We start from the raw sequence: 15,909 nt of genomic DNA, 5'->3' as shown, positions 1-15,909 counted from the left end.
ACCTCCCAAGTAGCTAGGACTGCAGGCACACACCTGGCTAATTTTTAAAACATTTTTTTGTAGAAACAGAGTCTCACTGTGTTGCCCAGGCTAGTCTTGAACTCCTCGCCTCAAGTGATCCTCCCACCTCAGCCTCCCTAAGTGCTGGTATTACAGGCATGAGCCACCGCACCTGGTCAGGCCTAGGCCTTTCTTGGGAGAACTTAAAATATCCCATAACTCTAAAAATGTCAGAACCACTGATTTAGTGCAACCTTTACTTTCTCTCCTTTTAAAAACCATCCCTGGCACCTGTTCTTTGTGTAGACTGTCAGGTAAAGGCTGGGAAGTCTGTGTAGAGAGGGCAGGGAGGTGGACCCGTGGGGGAGCTGATTTCTCTATGCTTCTTGGCACAAAATCAGCAAGATGAACTTGATTAGCATTTCTGGTGTTGTTTGAGATGGAGGAATCCAGCTTCCAGAGCTCAGTAACCACATAGCCCATAGGACCCAAGGGCGAGGGTGAGCCAGGGCAGCCGTATGTGGGCTCCTAAAGCATGCGGGCTCCTCCACAGCCTCGGTTCAGGCTTACATGGGCTCACACCTTGCTCCTGTCCCCTGGGTTGTGCTCCCCGGATGGGACCTCTTCTTGGCTACTGCATTCTCCCTGCTATTTAGCTCTCTAGCCTCTTTGAAGCGTCACCACCACCCCACTACACAAGAGAATGAACTTAGGTCTAATCAGACAGAGGCAGGGTGAGAACCAGACCCAAGACTCCCCGCATTAGGCCAGAGCTTCTCCCACAGCCCCGCACAGAACATCAGCCAAACACAGTGCAGTGTGCCTGTGAGGCGACAGGCCGGGTTCCGGACAGTCGTGAAAAGTCGTCCTCTTACTCAGCAATCATCTGCCACGTGAAGCTGCTGCCTCACAGTGGTTTATTAGGACATCTGAGGAAACACTGGCTTGAGTGGAGCCGCATCCCAAGCCCTTCACCACAGCCTTCCCCAGCTGGGAACGTGAGCCCGAACTGAGCCCGGCAGAAAGCGATCCAGGCCTGGCACTGTGCCACCTCCCTATTGGGTTCACAGCACTACCTGCCAGCCCCGCTGGGGCTCTTCGGTCATGCAAAGCAGCTCTGGCTCCTGGAGACTCTGGAATTGTCATCTGTGTCCTACTCGGCCCCCAGCACGGGGATGAACCCAGGTGCATAGGTGGGACCGTGAGAATCAGCTCAGGAAGGGCGGTGCAGGCAAGGGCAGGGGGAAGCACTCTCTCCTTTATTGAACATCCGCAGGGGGCACCCAGCACTCTGCACTGCCCAGGCAGCCAGAGGAGGAAAAAGCAGGAGATGAGGGCAGGGGAGTAGTGGGCAGGGAGATGCCCACCCTCATTTCCAGTTCTTGAAGAATTGCTTGAAGATGGGACTCTCACGGCCCTGGGGCAGAATCTCCACCTGCAAGGACAGTGGGGGAGAAGTCTGGTCCTGGAGGTTGCCACCTCTGCCTCCACCAGCGAGGACAGGGAGGCAGGTGTCGGGCACCTGGCCTGAGTCCACGTGCATCCAGGCCAGGGCTGCTCCTCCAGGTGGGCCAAGAGACCAGAAGCAAGATTACAGGGACAGAGTCTGAGGAATTGCTTCAAGGATGTGGGTGCACAGTTTGATAGATGCCACCAACTATAGTTGAGCTATAACTCAGCCTTGTCAACTCCCCCCAGAATGACTTGTAGAGTCACTGTGCTGAGGCCAAGGGGTGGCACCAGCCAGGGATGGTGGCTCAGAAGAGGTGTACAGCTGTCAAAAGGCATACCCAGTTCTCTGGGCACCCAGGAGAGTGCTGCTCAAAATCCTCTGAAAATGGTATGTATGCATCTTTAAATTTTGAAAGATTGAGAAGGGCTCTTCCAGTAGATGGGTCTGAGAGAAATGCCTGATTGTTCCTGGTGGTGCCCGAGGCTCTCCTGTCCTTCCTGGCCAGTCTGAGGGGTGGGAGGCCACAGGCAGAGCCCTAGAGGAGGGGTGGGGGCATGGGCGTCTCCTCACCTGAGTGTGTGGGGCGTACCGCATCCGGGAGATGAAGCCCTCGGCCACTTGGAGGGCTGCCTGCCGCTCCTTCTCGTTAGCTTTTCGCCCTAGATGATAGGAGGGAGAGTTTAAAAAAGAGCAGGGACCCTCTCTAGCCCCAGTTCCATTTTTCGTAAGGAAATTTAAGGAGGCCCATATAATAGCTGGCAATTTTAAAAATAAATGTACCAAGAGGTCTCAAGAATATTGAAGGTCTCTTTGGAGGTGGAAGTCAGCCCCTTAAGACTCTTCCCAAACTGGCAGCCCCAAGCTAGATGAAAACTCTTCTTCTGTCCGGGTCTGATCAGCAAAACCTGCTCTGACCAGGCCCCAGGGATATTTCAGGGAGAATGGAGGTCCTCCCTAGCATCAAACTCTGAGCCCAGGGACCCCTCCCGCCAGAACTGCTTGTGTCTTCCATCCATAATTGTACTGTTACCAAGCCTTTGGTTTTTTTTAAACTTAATAGGACAAAGGTGCAATTTATTACGGAGGTGAACTTACTCCCATAATGCCAGAAGCTGGCTTAATGGTTACACTAACAAAGAACTTATAAAGATGAAAATTCCCATGTAATCCATTCACTTGTGCAGTCAGTCCCTTGAACACAACCTGGGCTCTAGTTCCAGGCATTTTTCCAAAGAAACAATGCTGTGATCGGTGGTTGGCTCTCCCGCCAGGCTATGTAAATCCCATGAACTACAATGCATCTGAAATTAATATGCTGTATTGTGGTATCATGGGTCAGTCCAGCTGCACCCCTACCCATGAGATACTTCTCTTCCTGGCCTCCCAAGTTTCCTGTTTCTCCTCCGGTTTCTCTTTCCGTGCCATTTGGTTCCTTGCTTGGGGTTATATAGGCTTCTGTGGGCCTATGGGAACCCCTCTGTGCTTGGCATTGGTTCCATGGGGTATGCACCCGCCAGCAGGAGAGAAAAGACAGCCCCAGCAGCACCAGGCTCTCTCTTCCCACTCTACCCCTTGGAGACCTGCCAGCACTACCTGCTGCTGCACGCCCCTCTGTTTCACCTCGCTGCTCAGTTTAGGAGGCAACAGTATGAATCGCTGGTAGCTGCTATCCATAGACACCTTACTACTTCTCTGTCTTCCTGACCAGGCAGGGGCCTGGCAATTTCTTGGCCTTGGTTGACCCCACAACTATTTATTGAGCAAATGCTATTTCCGTCAAGACCCTACAGAGACTCAAAGCAAGTTTATTTCATTTTCAAATAGTCAAACCGAGCTGAACAGGCTTTTGCACAACAGTGTTTCCATTTCCAGAAGATATAATCTTTTGGAAAAACAAGTTCTACAAGTTTACCACCCACTGCATAAATTGATATTTAATTTATCTACAATTTGTCTCTATCACACCTTACGGCAGAATCTCAAGATCAGGGGTCCCAGCAGCCCTGAAGGCCTAGGACCAGTCTAGGACAGTGAGTCTCAAAAGTGTGGTCCCTGGAACCAACAGCTTAGGCATCCCCTGGAACCTTGTTAGAAATGCATGTTCTTGGCCCCAGCCCAGACCTAGTAATGCAGGGCCTCTGAGGGCGGGGGCCCTGCAATCTGTTTGAACAGGCCCTGGGGTGACTCTGAGGCTTCCTGGCAGTTCAGAGTCATTGTCTAGAATTTAGGGATGGGAACAGCAGAGGGAACCCCCCAGCCCCGAGCATGCAGGCTCCCTGAAGCCATCTTTTGCAAGCCTGAGGCAGGCTGAGCCCAGCAATGAGGAGCCTGCTGGGGCCAGAGCAGCTGCAGGCATCTCAGGCTGGTGTGGAGGAGCCACACATACCCTTCCAGATGTAGATCTTGCCACAGAGCCCGTTGTCCAGCACAAAACAGTCATCAGGTATCAGCAGCTCTACGGCAAAGGGGCTGGAGTCGGCCACCTTGGTGAGGTTCATCTGTCCAGTGGCATCAGAGACCTGGGGAGGAAGGGCAGTGCTGGGTCTCACACACCGCAGCTGAGGAGGGGGCTGCCCGGCCCTCCTCAGCTCCCTCCCACTCTGCCCCTGCCCCTGCCCACCGCCCAGGCCCTGAAAGCGACTCTGAGGCAGACCCTGCCCCCTCCCAGCATCTCCAATCCCTGCAGCCCAGAAGCCCTGAGTCCATTTAGACATTAAGTGGATTCCAAATTATAAATAAATGCACAGAATCCAAAAAAGTAAAGCGCAGTATTGGCCTGAAACCTTTACCAGGAATGGGCCAGAAGGGAAGTGGCATTTATCTCCTCCGGGGGCCTGCCATCCACCCGCCTCCCACCCTCCCCTCCTGCAAGCCCTGCATAAACCTCGCTGGTTCCGGCCCAGCCTCCCCACCGCCTTCTCCTCCCCTGCAGCCCTGCGTGCAGCCCGCTGTGCTGTGCAGGCTGTCACCCATCCCCCGCCTGGTCCCAGGGCAGGCCTGGGGTGCCCACCTTATACAGAGCCGCGGCCTGGGCATTTGTCTGGTCAGCTGTGAGGTCTTCCTCGGGGTTGCCCTCCTTCAGAGCAGGCTTGGGGCCCAGGACCTGCACGTGCCAGGGCAGGCCAGGTTTACAGGGATCCCTGCCCCCTAACTCCCCAAACCATCATGGCCAGGGCCACCACCTCTGGTGGGACAAACTGTCCTGCACTAGGGCACCCAGCAGAGGTGAGTGAGGGCTGGGTCCAGCTGGCACCCCAGCCAGGCTGCTGAGCCCTGAGGACGAGCATCTACCCAGAGGCGGCACCCTGTGAGCTAGCCACAGCCCTGGGCAGCGCCCCAGCCACCCCCTGCCACCCTCCACCAGCCACCCCCATCCCCCCAGCCCATCACTGCCTCTTGGCCACTTCCCAGAATCGGCTCCCAGCTGCCCACTCCAACGTCCCCCAACCTGGATCATCTCGGCCGGCTCCTCCCCATCAGTGACGATCTCCACGTGGGCCTTGCCCTGTCGCTCACTGTCCCGTATGGCCAGCGCCAGGTCCCTCGCCTTGTTGCGCTCCAGGATGTTGGACTTTCCACCACACCAGGTAAAGATGTTCTGGAGGGAAGCAGGGAAGCCAGGTAAGAGTCGGCTGCTGCGTCCTGGCCCCCGCTCAGAGGACGGGCCCCTGGCTCTCCCTCTCCTCTCTGAAGGACTGTCCCCTGAGGCAGGACAATCAGGAAGGCAGGGCACACCGCAGAGGGCTCTCTGAGAATGGCCACGACCACATTTTGCAAGAGTGTCTCTCTGCCCACCTGCCATCTCTTGTCCTCTTTTATTTTTCTCCACATCACTCATCGCCTTATATTTAAGTGTCTTTATCTTGTTTAGAACCTATCTCCCCTGACTAGAAATAAGCTTCATTATGGCATTACTTGTTCACTGCTGTGTGCCCGCTGCTAAAACAGAGCCTGGCCTGTGTTTAGGCACAAAATAAGTATTTACTTTGGGTGAATAAGTATGAAATGGGTGAGTGGGTGAGTGGCGTCCTTGAGCTCAGCATCTCCCACTCCTACCCGAAACCCTGCGGGCAGACCCTCCTCGCCTCCCCTGCCCTGGTAATAGCAAGGCAGGAGGGTCCCCCTTACAAAAGCTCCTGATTGAGCTTCCTGCCTGAAACCTTCAGCACCACAAGATGTGGCCCACGCTCCTCAGCCAGACATGCAATCTCATGTCCTGGGGCTCACCCTCCTTAGCAATTTCACTCCCCCTGCTCCTGTTCCCACCCCGGTCCCAGTCACACTCGACACCTCCCTGCCATCTACATGCATGTCTGCACCTCTCCCCACCTTGGTGCCTCAGCTCACCTGCTCCCTTTGCCTGGAACAGCATTTCCCCTCTGTGAAGGTCTAGTGCAATGACACCTTCCTGGGACAGCTGGCTTCAGGTCAGGCTAATAGGCCCCTCTCTGCCCCCAGACACCCAGCACATGGCCGCCACCTGCCTGAGAGCTCTTATCACATCCCGCCATGCATTGTGGAAAGTGACCGGCCCATCTTGGCTGCCTCCCCAGGGTAAGCTTTTATGGTCCCTGTGCTGGCTCATGGAAGGCATCATAGATCCACTGAATGAACGGATAAGTGAATGCATTAATGAATGGTGTGGCAGGCTGCAAACACAAAGCAAGAAAGGCTTCCAAGAGAAGGAGGGAGTAAGCTCCCGAGTGTTAGAAGCCATGGCTAGACATCAGAGGGAGGCTGGTTTCTGTCCTTGCAAATACAGGGCTGTTTTCTAATGGCCGGAGCGGTCCCAGTTGGAATGGACTGACACCTTCTCAGCCTCTCTCTCCCTTTCCTGGTGTCCTGGTCCCCGCCCTTGGAAAGGATGTCACTGACACAGAGCGCTCAGGCTGGCTGGCCTACCCACCTGGCCCAGGTCCAAGATGAAGCAGTCCCCAGTATTGAAGCTGTCCCAGCTCAGCGCCCGCTCGGTGGCACGGATGTTCTTCTTCCCCTTCACCTGGTAGAGTTTCTTGATAGCCGCTGGGGTGCCTGGGGACGTCTTGTGAAAGGCTGACTCCACACCGCCTTCCTGCAGCCCAGACAGCCCAGCTGAGTGGACTGACAGGGGGCCCGGAGCCCTCTGTCCCCAGTCCCATTGGGAGACAGACAGAAAGGTGGGGACCCAGCCCTGAGGGCACCTGGAACTTGTGCAGGTTAAGAACTAGCTGGAAGGTGGGCTGGCTCTGAGAGAAGCAGCAGGGTAGGGGTGCCTGGAGGTGGGCTCTGACCTGGTACTTGAGGCCACGTGGGAAGTAGCTCATGAAGAGGTCGGACTCATTGCCCTGCACCTCGCGGTGCTGCACAGGCCGCTCCCCAAGCAGAGTGTTGAGGTGCACAGCCAGCACAGCACAGGCCCCCTGCTCATCCCGGGACGACTGCTGGCCTGGGACGGGTGGGAGGTGACAGGGCAAGGCCCTTGAGACCCATGCAGCCCCCACCCCTTCCCTGGGCCAGACCCCTACCCATCCCAACCCCCTTACCTATCCACAGGTGCAGATGGGAGAGCTCTTCCGGGCCATTGTGCAGCACTAGGTAGGAGTCCCCCGAGAAGAAGACACCCTGGTTCTCTGGTGCTACAGGCACTGGCTTCAGCTTCTCCACCCGCCATACGTGCAGGCCAGGGCCCTGCACTGAGCCCGGGAATGGAGAGCCACTGTGGGAAGAGAGAGGGTTGGCAGTGGCCTCATGGGCCCCAGCACAGAGACTGGGGCAGGCCTGGACGCTGGGGTTGAGGAGAGCAGTGACGAGGGGCAGCCCTTGGACATGAAGAAGGGGAAGGCAAAAAGGAGATGGGTCCACCACAGCCTACCTCTGGGGGATGGGCGAGTACATGGTGTTTGCTGATCTGGAAAGACAGGAAAAGCCATTATTACTACAAACGCCATAACAACCACCTCTCACGCTGGTCTGGGGAGGCCCTTCCAGGTGGGCAAGTACTTTCATATTTATCAACTACTTCATCTTCAGGAGCTCAAGAGGAGATTATCCCTAGTTCCATTATGCAGGCCAAGAAAACGAGGCTCAGAGAGTCTAAGTTCAAAGCCACACAGCTAGTGAGTGGCTCATAAAAACCAAGTCTCTGACCCCTGGGCCATGTATTACCCCTGCCATGACCTCTCAGCCACACCTCTTTCTGCTTCGGATGCCCTAACTCTGGGTATTGCATGAGACTGGGATGCAGCTCTCTAAGCAAGACCTGCTTGTATTAGAAAAGCCTAAAGTCAAGGACTTAAGCTTCCACCATTAAAAAAAAAAACAAAAAACCACCACCACATAAGGAAAAGCAAATGAAATCCAAAATAATCAGAAGAAAATAAATCATAAAAATAAGAGCAGAAATTAATAAATAGAAAATCAATAAAGCTGGTTTATAAAAAAATCAATAAAATTGATAAACTTTTAGACAAAATGATTAGGAGAAAGAGAAAACACAAATTTCCAATATGGAAACTACACGGGTGACATCATTATAGAATCTACAGATATTAAAAGGATAAAGGGGCCAGGCGAGGTAACACCACGGCACTCTATCCAGGGGAACAGAGTGAGAATCTGTCTCAAAAAAAAAAAAAAAAAAAAGGATAAAGGGAATATTACAAAAATTTTATACCAATATATTCAACCACTTATATAAAATGGGTAAATTCCTTGAAAGACATAAATTATGAAAGCTTATTCAAGAAGAAATAGATTACCCAAATAGTGGTAATATCTATTAAAGAAATTACATTTGTAGTAAAAAACTTTACACCAAGATAAAAAGAAAAAAATCCAAGTACAGAGGGCTTCATTGGTAAATTCCACCAAAAATTTAAGGAAGACATGATACCAATTGTACAAACTTTTCCAGAAAATAGAAGAGGAGGAAACACTTCCCAATTCATCCTATGCTGCCAGCACTCTTGCAATAAAAAAGAAGATAAATATGGTATAGGAAAAGAAAATCACAGACAAATATCCCTCGTGAATAGACACAAAAATATTAACAAAATTTTAGCAAATGAAATTAAATAAGATAAAAAGAATAAACCATGATGATCAAATAGGTTTACCCCAGGAATGCAAGGTTGGTTTAACATCTGAAAATCAGGGTGACTAGCTAATAAAAATGCAGTGTATAGTCCAAGATAGAAGAGAAAATTTTGAAAGTTATCACCACAGAGAAATGATAAATGTTTAAACTGATGGACATTGATATAATGGATCCTTATATTAATACAATGTATATGTGCATTGAAACATTACACTGTATCCTGTCAATATGTACAATTATTATGTGTTAATCATAAACTAAAAATAAATAAATCAAGCAGATCACAATACAAAAAATATGAAAAACCAATGTTATCCACCCTATTAACAAACATATGTGCATATGTGTATGTGTATAATCACCTCCATAGGTGCAGAAAAAACATTTAGCTAAATTCTGCATCCATTCCTGATGTTAAAAACTTTCAGCAAACTAGGAATACAAGGCAATTTCCTTAACCTGATAAAAGGCATCTACAAAAATAATAATAATAATAATAATAAATAAATAAAAAACACCAAAAAACTCCCAAAGACCTTCAGCTAATATTACACTTAATGGCAGCTCTAATTCTAAACTCCTTCCCTGGGGGAGTTTCACCCATTCCCCGGTGTCAGCCATCATTTCTGTACGCCCAGCTTCCCTCAAAATGTCAGAATGATGAACATCATCTTTATTCTGTAGGTCAGTGGGAGCAACCTTTTTTAGACAAGAGTTATTCAGGGGCAAAAAAAAAAAAAAAGCCAAGGGCAAGCATTTTAAAAAATATATGACCTTTTTTTTTAAATTCAGAAAATGCAGCAGCTACAGCTTCACTCACTGTCTCTTTTGTAGGTTCGCATCACTGGAGGGTTTCTTTTTTTTGGCTTAAAATGCAGAGGCCACATAACCAGCAAGCACTTCATCCATAATACAATTCATGCTGTGCATCCATCCACACAGTGTTTGTGTAAGGTGAGCCCCAGTGGCTCAGGGTAAGGGCTTGGGGAATTTGAGGGTGAAAAATGCAAGTTGGCACGATTAGGAAAATTCTTGGGGGAGGTGGGACAGCAGGAGAGCAGGAGGGAAAGTGCAGTCTTTGGGGAGGTGAATGGCAGAGCAGCGGGTGTTGAGTCTGAGTAGGAAACAAAGAGGGGGCGGTCAAGAGCAGAGAAAATGGATGTGAAGTGCCATGTGAGTTATGATTTTCTTTTTCCTTTTGCAATCTACAAAATCGTGGAAGGCAGTTCTTGGCACCACACTCCGGAAGTGGGGAGGCAGTGAGGGGAGGTTTGGGGAAGGAAACCTTTAATGTTTCTCCGTCCCACAGCGGATCACATGCTGTGCCCACATCCCCTGCAAGAGGCAGCCCAGCCTGTGACTCAGGACTGAAGTGGTGAAGTGGCCGCCCCCAGCTCACACCAGCCAGCGGGCAGAGCTCAGCAATGACACGCACAGTGAGCCAATTGTCAGCTTTATGATTTTGCATTCTGTGTTACTGAAAGGAGAGCTCAGGCCCTAACTCAAAATCAGGCAGCCCACATGCCACAGCTGCAAGCCCCAGATTGCCACTGCAGGGTTTGATGAAAGGGGTCTGGCTGCCTGCCCTTCATCGCCCTGGCTGCCCGTTAGAACTACCTTGGGCCTTTTGAAAACGTAGGTGCTAACAAAGATTTTTTGTTTGGCTGAACTTTTTAATCAGGTTTCTGAACCTTCTCCCAGGCCCATCTGTAAATTTCCCTATAAAATTCAGTTTTAGCAAAAGAACCCTGCTAAGTCAGTTTAGCCAGAACCGCCCACCCACGATATCTGATCATCCTTCCTAACTGATCAGGTTCCTCACCCTCCACCATCCCCCAGGTGATGTCCGATCACTCAGCCTGTCTTCAGCAAGAATCCTGTTAGGTCAGTTTAGCCAGATCTCCCCCCAACACACACATATACTTTTTTTTTTTTTTCTTTCTTTTAAAGACGTTTGAGCAGGGTGACCAGATCCCCCTCATTCCTGGTGTTTCCTCTTAGTAATTTTCCATCCACTGATCCCCACCCTGCTCCTTGGCTATAAATTTCCACTCACCCATGCTGTACTTGGAGTTGGAGTTGAGCCCAAACTCTCTCCTCCACTGCAAGAAGCTCTTGCAGTGGTCCCTCTACCTCTCATGATGGTCCTGAATAAAGGAAGAGACTTTATTCAGGACCATTACGATAGGGTCATTGAATAATTTTAACAGTGCCCATGCTCTGGTCTGGAGATCCTCATTCCACATGTGTCCAAAGCGATCCAGGTAATACCAGTAAATTCCGCCCAGAACAGAGTCTCATGCTTGCCTGCACGTTAGAACCCTCTGGGGAGCTTTTGAAAAACCCCAATGCCTAGGCCCCATACTGGATGCTCTGGTGGAGCCTGGATTTCAGTGTTTGAGATGCCCCAGGTGACTCCAACATTTAGGGAAATTCCTGCTGGCCCATTAGATCTGTGCCCCACAGCATTCGGTTCCCGGCTCCCGGGGAAGGGTCCACTGTGACCTGTGGCTTTTCATTCTTCCCCCATCCCAGCCCTTCCACCCAAGCCCACGCTCCTCCAGCCTCCTCAGTGCCCAGCTTCACCCTCACATCCATCAAAGCTCCACCATCCCTCTAGGCCCCAGCTGTCGGAGGAAACTTCCAGGACACTCGGTGGCCTCAGCCTTTTCGGGCAGTTCTCCCAGCCCTCTCACCTGGGAGCACGCCCTTCAGCCCCTGCTCGAAGGCCGTTTTATAGCATGACCTGCCTGCTTCATTTTTGACTAGAACAGGTACACCTGATGCCTCTGTGTTCCCGAAGCAGCCCACGACAGAGTCTATTCAATGCTACTCAAGGTATGTGCTGGGGACTTGGCCCGGGGAGGAGAGTGCACAGAGACAAAGAAGAACAACCTATGTCTCATGGTCTAGCTGGAGGGCCCAGTGAAGCAGGGACCCACCACACCCAGTGAAACACAGACAAACTTCCTCTAGGTGGAATGTAACTGGATCACAGAAGTCAGCATTAGAAGGAGCCTCAGTTCTTTTTTTGTTTGTTTGTTTTGAGACAGAGTCTTGCTTTGTTGCCCAGGCTAGAGTGAGTGCCGTGATGTCAGTCTAGCTCAAAGCAAGTTCAAACTCCTGGGCTCAAGGGATCCTCCTGCCTCAGCCTCCCAAGTGGCTGGGACTAAAGGCGTGCGCCACCATGCTTGGCTAATTTCTTTCTATTTTTAGTAGAGACAGGGTCTCACTCTTGCTGAAGCTGGTTTTGAACTCCTGACTTCAAGTGATCCTCCCACCTTGGCCTCCCAGAGTGCTAAGATTACAGGCATGAGCCACCAAGCCCAGCCAAGCCTAAATTCTTATCTAGTCCTGCTGTGCATCCACCTCCCAACACATACATACCCATGCACTCACATTGCAGAAATCTCTTATAGCAGCCCTCACCATCCTCTTCTTCTTACTATTTATTTTTAGAGACTGTCTCACATTGGGGCTCATGCTGGAGTGCAATGGCACAATCATAGCTCACTGCAACCTCAAACTCCTGGGCTCCAGTGATCCTCCTGCTTCAGCTGCCCAAGTAGTTGGGACTACAGGTATGTGCCACCACACCCAGCTAAATTTTTTTCATTCGTTTTTAGATGCGGGGTCTCGAGATACGTTGCCGAGGCTGGACTCAAACTCTAAGCCTCAATCGATCCTCCCACCTCATCCTCCCGAGTTGCTGGAATTACAGGTATGAGCCAACACACATGGCTACTATCTTCTTGAATGCTTTTGATGATGGGGAACTCACCACTGCACAAGGCAGCCTCTCCTAAACCTTTGTTAAAGCCTTTACTTTTTCCCATTCTGCCATAGTTCGGTGAGTTATGGACATGCCTGTCTCTCCTACTAGACTATAAGGGCCTTTAGGGCAGGAACTGTATTTTGGTTCTCTGGATCTAGCTGAAACCTCATGCAGGTGCTCAAAGGATGCATTTGAGTAACTGGACTTGCTGGGTTCCAATCATTAGACCAGATGGAACCTAAGGGATAGCCCAGGATTTCAACAGGCTGGAGCAGCCCTGGAGGCAGAGAGCAGAGCCTATGGGTCTCATCAGACTGTCCTGGGGCTGGGAGTGGGGGAGGATGCGGCCCCACTGGCTCTCCCATAGTCCTGACTTAGTCTGTCTTTGAGGACACGTGAGGGACCTGGGAATGGGGGTCACAGTTATGCACACCTTTAAGGAAATGTCTGGCAGCCGTCAGAGAACACAAGCCCTGGCGGGTACCAGTGGATCTCTGCCCTCCTTGGACCCTGAGTCCATTGGCCCCCAACAGGTCTCTTTTCACGTCACAGTCCCTGTTTGCCCCTAGGCATGAAATGAAACAGCACCTACTCTTCTCCCAGAGGAGGGGAGAGACAAATGTCACCACTGGAAACCACACCAGATCCTCCCAGCCTGGGGCATGGGAGTTCCCAGGAGCCGGGTCCAGAGGTCTAGTTTGGGGACTCTGGGCCAGTGCTCTTTCCCCTGACACCAAGTAGGTCTCCTACCCTTCCCCAGGCGCCACCACCACCTTCCGCTCCCCCACGGTACCCTAGGAAGCAGGCCAGACCCTCAGCAAGAGTCTTGTTGAGTTGGCAAAGTGGTAATCAAATGTGCCACGTCTTTGAATCCAAATGGCTAGGCCTGCCCCGCCCTTCCCCAAACCACTTCAGACCAAATACCTAGTTACGCCACAGTCCGGTCAAATCTGAATTCACCTCCAGGCCGGCTGAGGGCCTTCAGGAGGCCGGTGACTCAGTGTGGCAGCCTCTGTCAGGAGGACTGGCACAGCCAGGGTGCCCTGACCCAAGAGTTCCTCCATTTGCAACGTGAGCACAACCCGCCCGTCCTCCCAGGCAGCTGCCAGGCTGCAGTCAGTGCACCAGGAACCTGGCATACGGCTGCCGGGACAGCGGCCTGGGGGCACCATTCCTGGCACAAAGTGGCTTCCAAAGTGTGGGTCTCTGTTCACAGACCCCAGCACCCAGCCCTTGCCTGCCCGCCCAGGGGCTCCCGGCCAGCGTCGCTGGCAGCCGCCCTCCCACTTTCACCTCTCAACACTCTTCTTCCTGGCACTTCTGCTCCTCGGGCTGTTCTTCCTCCCAGCCTGCCCTACCTTGGTTCTCACTTCCCTCTCACTGCTGCTGGCTGCCCCACCCATCTGCCCCGCCCCTGCGCTCCCTCCCCAGCCATTATGGAGGTGATGACCCCCAACAGGGAGGGGCAGACAGTGCCATGGAGGAGAGCAGGCGTTGAGGGCTGACAGCAGGTATGCCAGGCCAGCTCCTCAGAGCTGCCCACAGGGAAGCTGGAGGTCCACCCGGCCTGGCCACAGTGGCCTCAGCTGCCACAGGCTGCAGCCAAGGCAGGCCAGGGATGACGGCATCTCTGAGCCTGGGGCCATCAAGGAAAGCGATGCTCCCACTCACCAGTCTCGGGCAGGCGCATCTGCACAGCCCCCCTGCCACTGGGTTAGTCAGTCATATTTCCTGGGTGGAGTCACTGGCTCCTCACCACTTTTTCCTCCTCCCCCGACTTATCTTTCTCCTTGCCCTGATTTTTTAAAAAGCTCAGTTCTGAGGGAGCGGCTGAGGCCACGAAACACTCTTTGCCATTTCCCCGCATATGCCAGATGACTCTCAAGTCTGCCTTGGTCTGCTTCTCTCTCATGCACCAGATGTTTACCTCCCATGGTCTGGGCCCTGGGCTCTTGGTGGGAGGGGGGACAGCTCATCTGGGTCAACCCAGGGCAACCCTCCTTCCTACGTCACAGTCACAGGACCCCAGAGCTAGTCTTGTCCAACTCACTGGCTTTTCAGAGAATATTGAGGCCCTGAGAGCCCACTGCCACAGCCACACAGGGAGTGGCAGGCAGAGCAAGGGAGGCTCCAGCTCCTTCTGAATCCATGGAGAAGCATGAGCGCAGAGTGGGTGTGACGCTCCAGGAGAAAGTGAGCACCCAGTTATGCAGCCTCCCATGCGTGGCTCCCCTGCCCGCCACTCTGGCCACCCTGTCCTGGAAAGGCGTTGGTCAGCAGGCTGGTTCAAGATGAGGCTCAGCGTGTTCAGGGTCAAGGCCTTATCCAGGGGGCAGTGGTCGGGGCAGTGGTGCAAAATCCGGAACAAGCCTTCCCAATAAACCGACCTTTCAAACCAAACCTCATTATTTGACTGCCGGGGAAATGTCTGAAGAAAATAGAGTTCTGGATGAATGTTTCTCATTCAAACCAAATCAATCCATGTGCTAAAATTGGGAGCAGATGGGAAGTTAAGTGTTCTCCCCAAAGAACATGGCCTTTAGCTGGCATCCAAGTGTCTCCACGGTCCCAATGACTACCTTAAAAATAGAGTGGTCTGGGTTGGAACCCCAGTGGAACCTCAGGAGACCAAAGGCTGGGCAGATAACCTTCTAGAATGACCGGAGTTGGGCAGTTTGGCAACTGCCTAGCTGTGCTTACTCAGACAAGCAACTTCCTGGAGCCTTCCTGTGCCCAATTTGTAAAATGGGCACGCAGATAAATGTGAAAACTAAATGAAATCCTATAATTAACGAGCAAATAATAGACAATAATACTAGACTTCTCTCTCTTCCCTTTACTTTGCCATCCATCCCGACCATGCGAATTTACTAGGGGGGCCCCAGTAAATGCGATCAGCGCCTCATGTAGCAGCATCCCTGCGCCCTCCCCCGGCCGCAGTGGTTCAGAAAGCTAAACCGCAGATCACTCTCCCCTTCCCACCCCTCCACCGCGCCCCACGCCCGCCGAGGTTCCTCGATTCAGTGCATAACATGGATGGCTCTTAGGTTCCGGACTCTGTGCACCCACCCAGGGGACAAGGATGAGTGGAAATCACTGTTTCCCAGACTCGAGCCTCTTCAGTCTAAAGATGGCTCTGCCACCCCAGGAAAAAAAAAAAAAGAGGGAGAGGTTCGCAAATTAACAGCAAAACAAAAGAGCAGATAACTCAGCCCAGAGTCTCTCCCTGGCGGCTGCAGACGCAGACAATGCACATGCTAATCAATACCTGGTAACTCGACTCTAGAACTTGTTTTTTTACCAGACCCACAGCGTTCCTGCCCCTTCGTTTCCCCCCAGCAGAACTACTTAGTTTGTCCCTAACGAAGTGAAATGAAGCATTTCTTTAGCCCGGACCCCCGCCCCTTCTCCCACCCCTCCTTCCGGGAACCAAAGAGACCGTGCGCCCCTAAGAGCCGCCTCCCGGCGTGGGGAGGAGAGGAGCGAGCGCGGCGCCCCGGGCCGGCCGAGCCCCTCCGACCCCTACAGGGGGGCCCGGGCCGCGCTGAGCAGACCCCGAAGCGCGCTACTTGCCTGCCTGCGCCTCGCTCGACGGCTCTGGGCGCT

The 15,909-nt window shown here is 52.3% G+C and overlaps 1 protein-coding gene across 2 annotated transcripts; it reads right to left on the bottom strand.

The window, feature by feature from the left end:
• Positions 1-543: 543 nt before the first annotated feature.
• On the bottom strand, positions 544-15,909 carry CAPG (capping actin protein, gelsolin like). 2 transcript variants are annotated; one of them, XM_069493994.1, is made up of 10 exons: positions 13,597-13,621; positions 7,305-7,340; positions 6,976-7,148; positions 6,724-6,878; positions 6,360-6,524; positions 4,902-5,051; positions 4,464-4,556; positions 3,840-3,972; positions 2,024-2,112; positions 544-1,435 (listed from the first exon to the last, which is right to left on the bottom strand). In XM_069493994.1, the coding sequence occupies exons 2-10, from the start codon at positions 7,325-7,327 to the stop codon at positions 1,370-1,372; spliced, it is 1,047 nt and encodes a 348-aa protein (XP_069350095.1). In that variant the 5' UTR covers positions 7,328-7,340; positions 13,597-13,621; the 3' UTR covers positions 544-1,369. The 2 variants fall into 2 exon arrangements, with proteins under 2 accessions (XP_069350095.1, XP_069350094.1); XM_069493993.1 differs by lacking the exon at positions 13,597-13,621 and adding an exon at positions 15,877-15,909 and having other exon boundaries at positions 545-1,435.

Source organism: Eulemur rufifrons, chromosome 19 (assembly GCF_041146395.1).
Source record: "Eulemur rufifrons isolate Redbay chromosome 19, OSU_ERuf_1, whole genome shotgun sequence".
NCBI classification, from domain to species: Eukaryota; Metazoa; Chordata; class Mammalia; order Primates; family Lemuridae; genus Eulemur; species Eulemur rufifrons.
This window is presented reverse-complemented; position numbering and strand designations above follow the sequence as displayed.

Bases quoted from the DNA above. Each gene is read 5' to 3' on its own strand.
- CAPG (XM_069493993.1), bottom strand. From the start codon at position 7,327: ATGTACTCGCCCATCCCCCAGAG. The intron at 4,557-4,901 runs GTTGGGGGACGT...TGGCACGTGCAG, and splicing joins AGCCGGCCGAGATGATCCAG to GTCCTGGGCCCCAAGCCTGC. The intron at 2,113-3,839 runs GTATGTGTGGCT...CCTATCATCTAG, and splicing joins CAAGATCTACATCTGGAAGG to GGCGAAAAGCTAACGAGAAG.